Genomic DNA, 15,882 nt, shown 5'->3' on the forward strand with positions numbered 1-15,882 from the left:
AGCGGTGGATCCCGTCTTGGGCGCCGATCCCGATTTTGATACTGCCGTAGATCCCGTTTTGGCCGTCGATCCGGACTTGGACACCGCTGATCCTGTTTTGGATGGGGCAACGGATCCAGCCTTGGACGCCGTAGACCCAGTCTTGGGTCCGGATCCAGATTTTGACGCAGCAGCGGTGGATCCCGTCTTGGACGTCGATCCCGATTTGGACACCGTCGATCCCGTTTTGGACGTAGCAACGGGTCCAGTCTTAGACGCCGAGGTAGACTTGGATCTAGCGGTGGATCCAGACTTGGATCCGGCACCTGACTTCGAGGGAGAAACGGAAGTCTTGGGCGCGGGTGTAGATCCTGCCTTGGACACAGAAGTGGATCCCGCTTGCGGAACAGATTTAGAAACCGGATTCGTTTTGGGCTTGGCCTTCGGGGAAGCTCGGGCCTGCTTATGGGGACGGGAGGATCCGGTGCTAGGAGCGGGAGATGTACTACGCGGGCGTTTCGCAGTCGACGAATCCGCCCCGCTTACCGACGGAAGAGGAGCAGAAACGCTAGCAGCCTGAGAGGGCCCCGACAAGGGAGGGAGTGGATCCGAGACGGCAGCTGTCACCAGCGCCAGTCGTCGACGTGCCAAATCGCGCTCCGACAGGCCGCGATCGCGCTCCAGGATCAGCTGTTGCTGCTGAGTTTGGGCTGCGGAAAGTTGATCCTGGAGTTTTGCGGTGGTCGCGTCTGCTTTCCTTCAATTGTCACCTAGATTGACAATAACAAAGTGAATATGGAGTTACTAGCAAGGACTAAAAGAGGATCCACGTACTCATGCGGCGAAGCTTGGATTCCAGCTCCGTTAGCGCACGCTCGGCATCCGCCCACTCGGTAGTCGCCTTGTCCCGCTGGAGCTCGCTGTCTGCCAGTTTCGTTTGGATCTCATCCCGCAATCGAGTCATACGCACGAATTCTTCGAGCGCGTAATCTCGTCCGGCAGACGCCCTCTCGAGCGACTCCTTGGTGTCTTGCAACTCCTCAGAGAGTTGAGCCAGGGCCACATCCGGCGACGAGGGAGGTGGATTTGGCGCGGGGACCCTCCACGCGCCGACCCTAAGGCGGATCCGTCATGGGCGGATCCCACATAGTCGTTGGTCACCACCTCCTCCTGGGTCAAACGCAACTCGTCACGGAGGCGGTCCAAGCTCACATCCGCAGCTGCCCTAGCAGTCTGGGAATCCTCCAGATCCCGCTCGAGGTCGTGGATCCGTGATTGGAGTTGGTGGATCTCAGATCCGGCGAGTGCCATCTCCCTAAGGAGATGGTCGTTGTCATCTCGCATAACGTCTCGTTGACGGGAGGCGCGATCCAGCCGTCCGGTCAGGTCGCGGATCTCGACCGCCTGATCAGCCAACAGGAGTCGCAGGTCCTGCGACCGAGAGGCCGCACGGTGCTCCCACCCCTGGATCTCCATCGCTTGGTCATGGATTTGGGCCCGCAAGGTCTGAAGTTGGGTAGTGTGTAGAGACGCAGCTTGGTCTTGGGCATCTTGAGCCGTCTGGAGCTCCGCCGTCAGGGTTTGCACCTGATCGGAAAGAGCCTGGGCTAGAACCCGCAGATCGGTGGGCGACATGGAAGACGGACTGACCGGAGGTGTGGTGGATGGGACCTTGCCCGACGATTTGCCGGTACGCTTGGCGGGAGACATGTGTCGCGAAGGGGAGAAAGCGGTTGTGGATGCTGGTGATGCACGTCGTGGACGCTGTTGTGCAGCGCCGACCACGTACAGGAGGCGATTGTGGTGAAGTGCTTTCTCAGAAATAAGAGAATGGTCCTGACGCGGGGTCACTATCCCGAATCAGTGACAATTTCAAGTGATTATAGAGGATTTGGGTTGTTTGGCACGGGTGCAAGTTGCCTGTGGTGGATTAGCCATGGCGAGCAGCACCCCGTATGGAATGACGATGGATCTGATATGAGCGATGTACGAGAAGGCAAGATCCACCAAGACTTACCTCGGATCCACCCTTACCTGGATTCACTAAGATGGATATGGGATATACTATACAAGAGTGGATCGAGTGCGGATCCTATGAAGGAAGGATGGTCGGTGCCCTCTGACGGTGGATCTAGTAGCCACGGCTAATGAAGAGTCAAGATCCACCGCGAGGTACCCCGGATCTTATACTTCCGAGTTCGTATCCAAGGAGGGAGGATCCCGCCTGGAGGGACCTGGATCCAGGGTATAGGGATGAGGGATACAGTGGATCTCGAACTTTCGTAGGACAACGGAGATCACAGACGATTGCAAGATGATGTTGGATGATTGGAGAGCTCGGATCCACGGCGAGTGTACCATTACAGTGAGGTGGATCCAAGCGACCTGGATCCGGATGAGTGTACCCATAATAGGGTGACCATGATGATTACGTCATATATCCGGTGGATCTGAAGATAACACAGCTGGGATGATGGGTCAAGGGAAGAAGGGACATGCAGCCGAGCCTGGTAAGGGATTTAGCAGATGAAAGACATAGAAGGTAGAAACCCAGGCAGGTATAGGCTTAAATATCAATACAGTCCTCAATTTGCACAGTATCACGCAAGTGCCTTCCTGCCCTCAAGAACCGGAACTACATTGGCCGTACGAGCTCCGAGAAGGTTGGGAATTGCGAATCTAGTGTTGGTAGTGATAACTGGATAATACATTGGCCAGATCCTACAACCTAGTGAGCTTTTCCTATACACGTGCAGATCCGACAGGTTAACCGAATTTACTACTTGGTCGGTTACACCCTAGGGGCTCTCAACTCTCAAGATCCCGTCACAGGAGGCGGCAAGTACGACTTAAAGGACAACACAAAGGCAAGGGAACACACCCGCAAGGCAACCCTACGGCTAGATCCACGATCTAGGCCCCGGATCCATAAGCTCGAATATTCGCTTAGGATACGGAACCATCCACGGACGCAGAGTGAAGATTTTCCACTGCTGCTCCACCCCATCCCCACGTCTCGCCAAGACACTCAAGCTTCACCACTTGAACTCTTCGGAAGTTACCGAGAGAGCAGATCCCGCCCTACCGACGGGTACACAAGGTGAGGAAAGTTCAGCAGAACACGGATCATCGGGGGACCCCCTCCGTTAGTCGGTGCCTGGGCGCAGTTGGTATGGCAATCTCGCAGATTTTGCTGATCCCGCTACACCACACACGCTTGTATGTGGGATATTTGGTAAGCGTCGTCGCCGTTTCGTCCACCTGTGGTTTTGAAAACGTTTTGGAGCACCCTCCGTTTTTCATACACAGGTAATTTGAGTTTTGGAGGTCCCAGGGTCCCTGCAGCGTATTCGAATTTATCATATCATTACTTCTTTTAATCAGGGAGCTCCGCGAGCACCACGTCTCCCTTGGTATTGGACCTGCCTCCGGACGCAGGATAAACAGTATATAGGAGGAAGGCAACGCTTCTGGTATTCCACTACATGGATTCGGACAGCTTGAATCCCCCGGAAATCCTTTATCAAGATCCTTGTCAAGTGCTTATTTTTTTAATAACACGCGAGCCACAATGTCGATGCCTTCTCCCAAGGTCGAAAGCCCAATTTGATCTTTGGCCAGCTGGGGTTGCATGCCATCGTAATGAGCAGGTTCAAGCCTTCTGTTTCACGGACGATAGGCAGGATATCTACGAAGCGCTGGCACATGTAGCGAGGACTACTAGTAAACTTCGAAATTATGCCGACTTTGCGCTCAAGCTCACCCGCAGCCCTCCCGCTTCATGATATTTCCACCCTAATTCTACGTACGACCGCCTCGTCGTCTGCAGCCATTCTGTGGAGTTCTACAGACTCGCCACGCAGCGCGTCCGTGAGTCCCGGGTGGGCTTCAATCGATTTTGAAGTTGGCTCTTCCTGACGTAGCGCAGGCGCTGTTGTTTGTATTTGGCCCATCGGTCAACGCAGTAATTCTGAGTCGGTCTCCTAACGCGCATAATAAGAGAAATTTTATCTGCTCGATCGTGAAGCAGGTACGTCTCATATTCTCGAAGGGACATCGTTAATGACTCACAATGGCTGATTACCAACGTACGGGGTATCATAAGTCTAGTCAAGTTCCCCGTACGGAAACAGTAGATTGGTACTGCAGCGTGTCGTAGGTAGCTCTTGTTTCGAAGATGCGCTTAAAACCTTCTTCGGTCGCGTGTAGGATAATATTCCTATAGTTAGCCGCGTTTGTGTCGATCACGATGGCTGCCATTTCTAATCAGCTGAAGTATTATGCGTACCCGGGTCTCCATGCTCAAAGCTGTGGCTGGTGCCTGTATGAAGGCACTCGAACCAGCTTTGGTCAAGCTCATTACGCATCCAGCTCTTGTATCAGCAATCCACAGCTCATCAAAAACTGCTAATCGATGTAACCACCTTAAATATGTACCATACTTCTCACGTACAATTGGATCCACTTTTCCAAAAGTCAAAAGACAGTATCCATTCTACGTCTTCCAAGTCGCTTATATCGGTATCTTGCATGTTATAATTCTCATCCATTTATACATCTGCTAGCGGTCCGTGCGTCGTATTTTGCTTCTTGCTCACATGCTACACCATAGTAATCTTCTTGACGTTGCAAGTCGCCCTTTTCGCCTGCTGAACCTAGCCTAAATCGTGGTTCTGAAAGTGGGTCCACCTTCACGAGCAGGATCCCAGTCCGCCTTCATTCACTCGCACTGGGCCATCTGATGACCTTCGCCGAAGCAGTAAAAGCACCCTTGATCTTGAACACGAGTGTTCAGCTACGGCACACGCTTCTTGGTGTCATTTTAATGAGCATGATGCCCATATCACGCGAGGAAGTTACGTCAAAACTTGCTCGCACATGTCGCTTGAATTTTAAAAAAAATAGTTTAAGATTTAAAGCTAAGACGAAGGTTCATCGTGTGTTAGTGACAATAGAGACTTTTAGACGCATTGTTTTTTATTTGTGACTCAAAAGATAGCTCATAATATTTTAACCTAAAGACATATTATGAATCTGAAACGATAAAGTTTAGGCCCTGGTCTAAGTAAACTCGTTCTAAGAAATTGGGTAGGGATTGGGTCAAATGAGAACACGTTTCTAGAACCAATACTGAAGTCATTCTGATGCAACAACCAGGTCAGAACTCGTTCTGAGTTTTGCTTCGTGTAAGAATCCGAGGAAGGTGAAATCGTTGTGCAGAACAAGAAGGTATTCACTTCCTCACTTTCCAATCACCCTTCTCCAGTGGACACAATGGACGCTCATGGGTCAGATCTACCAAGTATTCACCAGCGTCCGTACTTTGACGGCATCGTTCAGCTGCCGGTGCTGCCATCGCATCTGGCCCGGGAGTCACTAGCAGCGATGCCATCTTCTACATACTGGCCCCGGCCACCTCGGCCGTCTGCAACCCCCGATTCCGCTCCAAACTCTACTGAATGGGATCAAACAATTCCAGTATCTACAGCTACAACTAACCCGTCGACTCCGGTATCTACTACCGTGAACGAAAAACGCAAAGCAGGCGCCAAATCCAGCGCTGAGCAACAAGGAAAAAAGAAGAAATCCTCCAAAAAGGGAACAACGCCATCCAAGCGCTTCGTCGGGACAAATAAGATGATCGAAGCGCTCCTCGACATGCACTTCAAAGACGATGACGTTAGGCTTCGTGTCAAAAATGCCGATACTAACCGAAAGAAAGCTCTCGCATGGCAATTTTTTGCCAATCGATTATCGGAGAAACTGGAGGTGGTGCTCTCAAGTGATCAGGTACTTAAAAAATTATCTTTTTTTTCTTCTCCAGTTCTTAACATTTTTTGCAATTGTAGGTTGCGAACAGGTACAAAAAACTCAAGGGCGAGTATAGACAAGGAAGGGAGGCTAGAACAGACAGTGGCAACGATGGAAATGAAGATGAGAGTGAGCTCTGGGGTATTCTGAAAGCGCTTTCGCTGGTCGTACTGGAATTGGTGGAGCAACTCTGGCGGATGCAGATAACGATGCGGATTGTGTTGAAGAAGAGAAGTCTTTCTCATCCTCGGACAGCCGCCAAAAAGCGGCTACACCCCCTGCAAGTCTGGCTGCCGCCATGAAAGACGGCATAACAGCTATCGCCGCATCGATGGGGCTGACGATAAGCTCGTTGAAGTGCTCCGTGATGTCCGGGCCACTCAAGAAGCCTCCCGCGATTTACAGGCGCGCCAGCTGACACTGCTTGAGCATCTTGTCTCCAAGATGTCCCCACCAAATCAAATTGTAGTCGAGGAATGGCTTTATCTTCAGCATAGCGTTCTACATTGCATTAAATGATAGTAGGTCCTTATGGATACACATTGGAAATGTAACTGTAAATTGCATACTTCCTAAAAAGTACCAAGATACTCCATAATATTTTTCTGTTTCGCTAGACCCTGCTCATGGCTCAATTCATCTTCTCCAGAAAGAGAGGACAACAAACTTGGTGGAGCTCGATCGGAATCATCTCCTACCACCGTGTAGCTGTCTGTAAGACCAATCATTAAATCATGTAAAACTAAGCAGCTTACAATAACATTCGTGACACGAGCTGGGTATTTTTGGGATATCTTGCCCAGAAGTATGCGGTAGCGATTCTTGAGGATGCCAAACGCTCGTTCGACAGTAATTCGGGTCTGGGATAGCTTGTAGTTGTAGCGCCGCTTCTGGACACTGGACGAAGCCTCTTCTTCGTCAAAAGGAGTAAGAAGATGCCGAAATATCTTGTATCCAGCATCGCCGAGAAGATGTATTCCACTTGGCACAGAAATTTGCGCAGACCCGACTGATTCCACAAAGCTTGATCGTTAATAGACCCAGCCCGAATACAATAAGAACAAAATCGAGTCTCATGATCCACTACGGCCTGCCTATTCACCGCAGGGAGTTGTTTTTGCTACAATACCAGCCTTCGTGCTTCGCAGGTCGTCTAAATCGCATCGAGGAGCCATCCACTGCGCCAATGACGTCAGGAAAGCCTGCGATTCGCTCAAATCCATCGGTAACTTTCTTGATTTCGGTCTGTGTGCTGGGCATTGTGATTTCTTCCTTCGCCATTTTCGTCAAAACCGACAGCACTTGGCAAATGTATACAACAGCACTGGTTTTTGACATCCCCATGACAGTAGCAGCACTGTCAATCGTTCCACCGGTAGATAGATAAATGATCGTCACAGCAACACGTTTGGTGATGTCAAACTTGACATTGTGATGGATACGCTCTCTCCAGTTGAGCCTGACAAGAGCCACAACTGCAAGAAATGTTCGCTTGTCACAACGCATCTTCGAGTGAAACCATTTTGTTTTCTTAGTCTGCATTGCTCTATCAAAAGCTGTAGCTGCAAACGTATTGATACTGGAACGGGTCTCTCCACCGAGACGACGACGATCGCTACACAGAGCGGACACAGCTGCACAAACGCACTACAACATGCAGAGAACGGCGAGTTTAGCTTTGGTGCCCATTACGAAGCGACGTGACTTGACAGGGGATTAGTGCTGAGGTCTACCGGAGGCAAACAGCAAAATGAGCTCTTCCTAAAGTCGGCACGGATATACATCGGCAGAGACGCCAAACTCGTTCCCACTTCGGAATAGGTAGCGGAGGTATTCTGAGAACGCCATACAGAACGGTATAATTTGAGAACGCGTTTCGAAATCTGTTTCTATTTTCAGCCAATGACCGAGCAGAATATCTTGGAACGAGTTTCGGAGTTTCAACTTAGACCAGGGTCTGAGAGGCAGGGGCTAATGGTAACCAAATATCATATGATATTTTTGATAGTAATAGTACTATTTTCGATATTAAATATTAATAGTAACTCATTTTTGCAAAAGCTAACATAATATTTTTATATTAGCTCGGAGAACTGAAAAATATTAGATACTACATGATATTTTATGATATTTTCCCACTTAAGTACGTTTCTTGCCAGCTTACCTCTGTGAACCGAGCGGAGCCAAATAACTTTTTCGATCAGGTTCTAGAAAAGCAGTAGGCTTTAAGACTGACGAGTATTTGCTCTAGTATTTCACTGTGACACAGACAAAGGCGATCGAGATGGAAAACTGCAAACGCTTGCAGCTGTTTAACGTTGATAGAGCGAAATCAAGACATTTGTTCTTGTTCTCTTCCGATCTCCTCGTCGACATCGTGCGTCTAATAAACCTGCTGCCTGTGGCGCTAGATTAATGCGCTCAGCAGTGCCAACACACAACGCCAACCTTGCCGTCACTCACAATTGTCCCGGTACTCACGGTTGATTAGTAATACTTCAGCTAGTCGAGCGTTAACGACATCTGATTAGTTAATGTAGCCCGACTACGCAATCATTGAAAAATATAATATCGTATTAACTAATATTAAGTTGATATTTAATAATATCATATTGTCTCAAAAGAAAATATTAGGTGATATTTTTTATATTAACTGGTCTACAGGTGATATTTTCACAATATTAACTTCACCGATTTTGGAGTTACCATTAACCCCTGCTGAGAGGTCACCATTTAAGCATCTAAATCGTATCATACAGTATATCCGACGAAAAGCGGATATCAAAAACTTCAGCTGAAATTATTGTCTATGACAACACTGGGATAATTTTATCTTAATATAGAATGTTGATTGCCGACTGAAAAATTTCTTGGAGATCTGTCTTTCATAAAAAATGACACCAATGCGACAAACGGGTCGCAGGGGGAAGTTCCCATTTGCATCGAGACCGCCCGCCCCATCTGGCAATTTCATGATTTCATGCTCGTCTCTGTGTGATGCCAATCCGTTTAACGCTCTGATGAAGAATCGGTGGATGCACTGCACTGGATTCCCATGGCTGGAAGCGTAAGTGTACTTTACAGTCTGAAAAGCGGAGTGTGTATGTATTAAGCATTTGTGCGTACGTATGACAAATGTACTGTACATCTGCGAATGCTAGCTGACGTGGCTACAGTACAAAACAGTGATTCGCGCGTCTTGCATGTGCAATTGTTCCAGCGGCTGAAAGTATAATTGTGCAATTTCTTAGAGTAAATGGCTTTATTGTTACAACAGCAATTGCTGGCGCAGCTACATGTATGAAGAGCTGGCCTCGCTCAAAATTTTAGGAGATTGGTCGCTCGAATTCCTGCGCTTGCTTGGAGCTATAAGCGACGTATTGGGGTAAAAGTTTTCTCTCTCGTGCCTGTGCCTCAAGCGGAGCAGCTATCACTCTAGTATTTTGACTTGGCCCGCCAAATTAATACATGTCCGCAATTTCCGCTGGCGATGAGATCCAAATGTGGGTGGTACACAGTAATCACATCAGATGAGAGTAGCTTCCTACTCTGCATCAGCTCTTGAATGGGGTGACGACACCCCGCCCGATAAATTTTTAGCTTTGGTTGATCAGCGCATCCGATCACAAACTGATTTATCCTCCGTGGGTCCCACGCTGGACGGGGCTTTGTCGACGTTCCAGTCTTGGTGCTGTGAGGAACTCGGGTCCACTCGTTTTGCGTCAGTAAATTCTCGTCGAGTTTCTCGCATTGGTCTCCAGTCGACAAGTTGTACACATCAAAATACGAACTTTGTCCCACCACTGCAAGCCAAGACCCATCCTGCGGAGAAAAAGTAGCAGAAAACACACTGCTCGAGTGCCGTAATCTAGCGAGTGGCGTGCAATTTTCAGGGGAGATCATTCGCTTATCCCACAAGCAGACCGTGCCATCCATCGACGTGGAAGCAAGACAACTGAGCACACACAAAAACACACACACACACAGCAATACATATCAGTATGATCCCAGCACTGAAAAAAAAAATCCACAGCAACACTTACAAGTCACGGGCTGGGTGTTGATCCACCGAAGTTATTCTTCTTCGATGCAGTGCAAAACATGCACCGGAAACCCTCCGCGCCCGGCGATCTATCAGTCGCAAAGTGCCGTCCTCGCAGCTTGCATACAAGAATTGCGGGTTTCCCGACCCAACGAGTGCCGTGACTCCAGTCTCATCACTCAGATCACATATCGGCAAAGACTGAGCACTGGCCAGATCAAATGCACGTACAGTACCGTCGATACTACTCGAAAGTAAAGTCGATGGGTCGGGGAAAAGCAGCTGGCTGACAGGAAAGCCGTGGGGTCGACTTAGAGCTGCCATGGAGCTGCTGGTATCAGTAGAAGGAGACCACAGAGCGATGTGTCCCTCCTTGTCCCCAGCGGCAACTACAACGCGGTCGACTCGCGGAAGGAAAGCCATCGTGGTCGTAAGGTATGGCAAAGCTTTGGTGATGTCTTTGTCTGCCAGTGAGTACGTCGTACTGTCATCAAGATCCACAGTCGAGCTGTCCTGTACCACGTCCACCCCGCCAGCAATTTCCTGGCAGAATTTCTCGCCTTCTTCGTCGTTAGCGTCCATCACGTAGAGCTTACTACCGAGAGGTTGACGCATCTGCTTCACGGAGAGAACATCTAACGGATGACCCAGTTCCACTGACCGCGTCAAGACAGGCTTCGGTTCTTCACTCAAGCGCTGGGATTTACGCTTCGGTAGCTCCGCGTAGTGAGCAGCTCGCTGTGCGCGCATCAGTGCCAGCGCCTCTTTCTTGGCTTTAGCTTCTGCGTCGCCCCTTATCACCGCTCTGGCTGTCGACATCCCGACTTGCAAGAGGAACGTCTGATTGCGCAGAATTGTGTCTCGACGTTTACGCTCGTACTCGCTCATTGCGTTTCCGTCGAGGCCGTCGTCGTCGTGGTCATGTGACTGACTCGTCACTGTATTCTCCTCGCCAGCACTAGACTCTGTACGTTCTGGTTCCTGCTGTCGGTTAAGACTTTGCTGTTTGGTTTGCCCAGTTTCTAGTTTTCTAAATTCTAGATCGTCGACTTGATCAGTTGGATTCGGTTGCTGTTGCACCGGCAAGGATAAATTGTAGCTACAAGACAACGACTTCGCTTTTACGAATGATGGCCGTGTCGACTTGAATTCATTGCCGTGAGAAGCTTGGATCAGACTCTTTGCTCTGCGCTTGCGTTCGTCCTCCAGACTCCTCTCCTCTTTATTGTCATTGTGCTCGTGTTCACGGCTTCTATCGCGCTCTTTCCGGTTATGAATCGGGTCTTGAACGTCTTTGCTCTTCGAGTTGTAGCTACTTTGTAGAACCTCAATGTGTTCCTGTGGAGGTCTCTGCATTTCAACTCCGTCCTTTATTTTTTGATGATCAGAGACTTGGTCACCATGAGCTTGAGTTTCGTTCTTTTCATTGTCCTTGAGATCGACACTCGCATGTTTCTTCTGTCGCTGCCGCTTTTTCTTAGAAGGGCGGCATCGGCGCTTCCTACACGGCACCTGAGCTTCCATGAAATGGCTGGTAGTAAAATACCGCGAAAATAAGGCGATGACTCGTACTTAACAAGATTTTTATTTTGCTAAGCTTTGACACTTTGATTTCTTTACCAAAGTCTCAATGCTAGAAAGCTTGTCTGTAGAAAGGTTACATTTCCTTACCATCCAGACCTCGCCCCAACATTCCTCATCGACATGTGAGCAGTTAATCGCTTCAAATTGTCGAGCTCGATTTCGGGTGGCATTCACTCCTTGTATTCAGTTTGGCCAACTCTTCGAATTGCTCGGATGTTTCTAGCTCCCACCTTTTTGCATTTTTGTATCTTTGCCTACCTCATCTCTGCTTGTAGTACGATCTGCTATCTTTGCGATTGACAAACCGTCACATTCCGCCACCTTGCCTTGGATTTCCTCCGACCGCGAGTGTCCATCGTCTTCACTCTCATTTCGAGCTGTCCTGCAGCACGACAGCAAATTGCATAGCGACGTTAGTATACAAGGAAATGGAGAGAACACTTGTGCGGTACGAGCTCGATTGGAAAGTCATTTATTAGCAGCTTATCAATGTACTACCGTCGAGTACCTTTGACTATTAGCTGATGGTCAGCGAACAGATCCCAATCCATCCAGCGATAGGAGTTCGTTTAGTTGATAATCGCTATCGTCTCCATCCTCCTCGTCAAATTCTTTCTTGCTTTGGCCGTCTTAAAATCGCTATCCTGACGAATTTTCTCCTCGTTATCAACTCCATCTTCTTGCCGACAACGAAGTACTGTATTATACTACAGCTCATGTAAACGAAGTAGCAAAATCAAGTATCGAGTTTGAAAGGAGCAACAATAAGAGTGCCTTACGTCTGCCACACGAAACGTCAGCGGTGTCACCAATAACCATGCGCAAGGTGTTGACGTTGGGAAGCGGTCGAGCTCTGACCGCTGCTGGCAACCTACGAGCATTCTCTTCGCGTAGCTCTCTTCCTGATGGATTCCGCAGTCCACAGGCCGTTGCTGACGCTGTTGCAAAGGCTTTAGCGGCTGAGAACGATTCTAAGAGCGCCGACAGTCGGAGCAAAAGTCAAGTGCCAGCGGATCCCAACCAACCTGTAAAACTAGAGCGCCGTCACTTGGAAGGAGATGTTATCGCCAATCAGAACATCACAATAGAGCAGTTGATGTACCCGAAGAATACCGCGGATTGGCAGCTGATCAAGCCGGAGCACTTCGAGAAGGTCCCGACCCCGAAAGACTGGAAGGCCGGGCTCGAGAAGCTGCAAGAGCGGATTGGGGTCAAATTCCAAGACGTGACGCTACTGCAGAGTGCACTGACGCACCACGGGTGTTTGCCTACCAATCCAGTGCCGGAAGACGTGCCGGTGGTGCGGTTATCAAACCGCAGTCTGGAGTTTCTAGGAGACTCGTTATTGGGTGCCGCAGCAGCAGGATATGTGTATCAGATGCTGCCAAGACACCAGGAGGGACAGCTTTCGCGTGCCAAGTCAGCGCTGGTGAATAACGATACGCTATCGAAGATTAGTGCGGATCTGGGCATCACAGATCTGCTACTTTGGCCGCCTGGTTTCAATGAGGCTAGAGGTGCACCGCTTGTTGCCAAAGGAAGAGTTACAATTGCTGCAGGCTCCGTGGAATCACTCATTGCGGCCATCTATCTGGACCAGGTATAAGGTGGACTGACGGGTTGTGGATTGGTGATTTAACTGACACCTTAGCTGTTGCTTTGCTTGTGTAGGGAATGGAGACCGCGATGAAGTTTGTGACTACACAGATCCTTCCTCGCTCGGTTGAGTATGCCACTCGTGACGTCATCTGGGAACCTATTGTCGAGCTGCAGAACTTGCTGCAAGGTCACTACTATGGCCAACCTGTCTATAAGTACGAGGAGTGAAAGGAGTATGCTGTAAATGATGATGCTAAGCTCCTGTGTCAATGTCTAGATATCTCCCGGCACCAGTGAACGCATCCGAGTACACCGTCGAGCTATACGTGAAAGGAAGGGTACGCAATGACTCCTAAGATATACATGAGGTGGCTCTTGAACGCGTTTATCTCATTGCAATTCTTGTTCTTTTTTGTAGCCGATTTTGAAGGCAAGCGCGGCATCGTACAAGTTGGCACGAGGCCGTGCAGCTGAGGCTGCCTACTGGCATTTCGAGAAGCTCCTGGGCCCTGCTCCGTAAGCACAAACGGGACTTTATAGACAGGATTGGGCACAAGTAACCGGGTAGGTAGCGAAAGAGTCACTCCAATAGATAGATAAGAGCAATGCTTGAAAAGGGTATATCTCAAATGTGAAGCAGCATCCGTTGCCTCCACTTAGAATTCGGCCTCGTCGCTAGACTCGCCGTCATCATCATCGTCCCCGTTCGCTGCAGCAGCAGCAGGTGCGACGCCCTTAGCAGCAGCGATCTCCTCCGAGGCCAAAACCATGGCAGCCGCCGCAGCACGACGTCGTGAGCGTGGGATGATGTTGGACGTGTCGACACCAATCAGATCGTCTTCAGTCATCTTGAGATCAGGCTCCGACTCGTCGCCACTGTCGTCGCTGTCACTGGCGCGCGTCCGCCGCTTCTTCTTCTTGGGCGCCATGTCCTCTTCGTCGCTATCGACCTCCTCATCGTCGTCGTCTCCTTCCTCCTCAGCGTCCTCATCGTCTTCGTCATCGTCATCGTCCTTGAATTCCTTCTCCGTCTCCTTCTTAGCCTCCGTCTTGCCCTTGGGGGTCTCCTCTTCCTTGTCCCCAGGCTTGAAGAACGACGTGATCTTCGCGCCTTCCGGAGCCTTACGCTTCTGGCCGGCAGTTTCCTTCTCCGCACTGCAAATTAACATACAAAACACGGCAATTGCAGCGTCAGAGACTGCGAAACGAACGAGTGCATCCTTGGAAGGGTAGTTGTCTGGATAATGTGTGCTTACGTCTTGGCTACGGCTTTCTCGTCGCTCCCCATGTTGCAGCAGGTAATCAAGACGCGGACGAAGCTGTAAACGTGTTCAGTCGGCTGCTGAACGGCGCAGGAGACGCAGAAATGAGCGCTGGAGAGGCAGGTAGCCTGATGGGGAGTTGTGCTGAGCTGTTGGCTCGGACTGACCAAAAGTGCGCCACACTAAAAATAGCCAAGGTTAACCGGTTTCAGTTTGGTACAGTGTACCTTCGACTTCAACTTGCCTTTTACGACTACCGATAGATACATGTATTCGGCGCTGCTAAACTGAGTCCTTACAGCAGTTGTACATGTATAGAATTATGATTCCTGGACGTTGGAAAGATGGTTGTCAACTTGGAGAGACGCAGGCGATCCTGAACCGTTTTTAGTGTGCCTGGTGGAGCAGCATTGCGAGCTTTTACTTTGTATCATGGAGCCTAACGCGCCAACTCTGACAGAAGAGCAAGTTCCGGACGACGAAGAGATCAGGCCAGAGACCACAGTACCGACGGCAGCACCTGCTCCTGCTGAGCAAGCCTATCGTGCGAGGTATAATGAAACGATCGCTCCTCCAAGTGGCCCGTCGTCTCGAGTGGTAACGCGAAGCAGACTGTCGCTGTTAAAGCAACTGAGTTTGTTCATGAAAAACTGTGCTAGATTCGACCGCCGAACGATTTCCCTCCCGAGTCCAAGCGAGCTGATCAGATTGAAGATGCCGAAGAAGACCTCGAGGTCGACATGGAGGAGCTCAAAGCTGCCGTACACGCCTACAACGTCGACTTCCAGCAGCGTATCGTACGACAAACTACTTGCCTGACTTTCGCACTGCAAAGATATCAAACTAACGTCATCAAATGCCTGCTGCAGGGTGCAGTAAAGCAGCGAGGTCGCGACCTTGAGGCGAAGTTAGGGACGGAGCATGACGCTATGATGAGCTCCATCGAGCAGTTGAGGGTGGACTTCAAAAAGCAATTCCAAGCAGCCTTTCTCACGCTCGAGCAGAAGACGCTCTCACATTTTGCTCGTCTCGAGGCGCAGGAGATCACGACTCAAGAGAAAAAGTGCGTAGATTCACTATCATAGCGTCTACTGTACATCATTAACTAACTGAGAATTGTACCTGGCTGCAGACTGCACGAGAGCGCGTCCGAGTTTCGCACATTCGCGTACACGACAGTGCCCGATATCATGGAAAAGTTGCAGGGCACAATCACTCGGAAATTAGAGAAGAACCACGAGACGTTCGATATCGAGAACGCCAAGATCCAGAAGCGCGAAAAAAAGACTCTACACGCGCTGGAGAGCAATGAGCGCAAGACAGACGCCAGTTTCCGCACTGAGAATGTCCGACGTGTAGCCAAGTTCCAGGAACGCGAAGAAGAGTTCCACCATGTCATGCGTGTGGACAATCGCAGTGCGGAGCGCGAGCAGTCCAACCAGATGCGAGGGCTCGTGGCTCTGCGCGCCCAACTCCGAGCCGAAAGCGCACAGCGGGAGAAGGAAGATCTCCACATCCTAGACAACCTGTCGTCGTCTTTCGGAAGACTGCAAGCCAGCATCCTCGAGAACCTAGGAGAAGACACCACAGCCGCGTAAATTAGCG

General features: G+C 49.8%; 5 protein-coding genes across 5 annotated transcripts; 3 read left to right on the forward strand and 2 right to left on the reverse strand.

Moving 5' to 3' along the window:
- Positions 1-5,253: 5,253 nt before the first annotated feature.
- Positions 5,254-7,887, forward strand: PITG_08829 (uncharacterized protein; the record flags this gene model as incomplete). Its single annotated transcript, XM_002902843.1, has 5 exons — positions 5,254-5,769; positions 6,046-6,159; positions 6,829-7,015; positions 7,581-7,611; positions 7,875-7,887. 5 exons carry the CDS (start codon positions 5,254-5,256, stop codon positions 7,885-7,887), a joined length of 861 nt encoding a protein of 286 aa, XP_002902889.1.
- Positions 7,888-9,400: 1,513 nt separating this feature from the next.
- PITG_08830 (uncharacterized protein) lies at positions 9,401-11,356 on the reverse strand (the record flags this gene model as incomplete). The annotated part of the gene is made up of 2 exons (XM_002902844.1): positions 9,401-9,481; positions 10,064-11,356. 2 exons carry the CDS (start codon positions 11,354-11,356, stop codon positions 9,401-9,403), a joined length of 1,374 nt encoding a protein of 457 aa, XP_002902890.1.
- Positions 11,357-12,233: 877 nt separating this feature from the next.
- On the forward strand, positions 12,234-13,243 carry PITG_08831 (ribonuclease 3, putative; the record flags this gene model as incomplete). Its single annotated transcript, XM_002902845.1, has 2 exons — positions 12,234-13,016; positions 13,088-13,243. 2 exons carry the CDS (start codon positions 12,234-12,236, stop codon positions 13,241-13,243), a joined length of 939 nt encoding a protein of 312 aa, XP_002902891.1.
- Positions 13,244-13,580: 337 nt separating this feature from the next.
- PITG_08832 (uncharacterized protein) lies at positions 13,581-14,436 on the reverse strand (the record flags this gene model as incomplete). The annotated part of the gene is made up of 2 exons (XM_002902846.1): positions 13,581-14,170; positions 14,272-14,436. The coding sequence occupies 2 exons, from the start codon at positions 14,301-14,303 to the stop codon at positions 13,672-13,674; spliced, it is 531 nt and encodes a 176-aa protein (XP_002902892.1).
- A 273-nt stretch (positions 14,437-14,709) lies between these two features.
- On the forward strand, positions 14,710-15,875 carry PITG_08833 (uncharacterized protein; the record flags this gene model as incomplete). Its single annotated transcript, XM_002902847.1, has 4 exons — positions 14,710-14,874; positions 14,937-15,074; positions 15,147-15,340; positions 15,410-15,875. The coding sequence occupies 4 exons, from the start codon at positions 14,710-14,712 to the stop codon at positions 15,873-15,875; spliced, it is 963 nt and encodes a 320-aa protein (XP_002902893.1).
- Between the last annotated feature and the right edge of the window lie 7 nt (positions 15,876-15,882).

This window comes from Phytophthora infestans, genomic scaffold (assembly GCF_000142945.1).
Source record: "Phytophthora infestans T30-4 supercont1.16 genomic scaffold, whole genome shotgun sequence".
In the NCBI taxonomy this organism is placed as follows: Eukaryota; Oomycota; class Peronosporomycetes; order Peronosporales; family Peronosporaceae; genus Phytophthora; species Phytophthora infestans.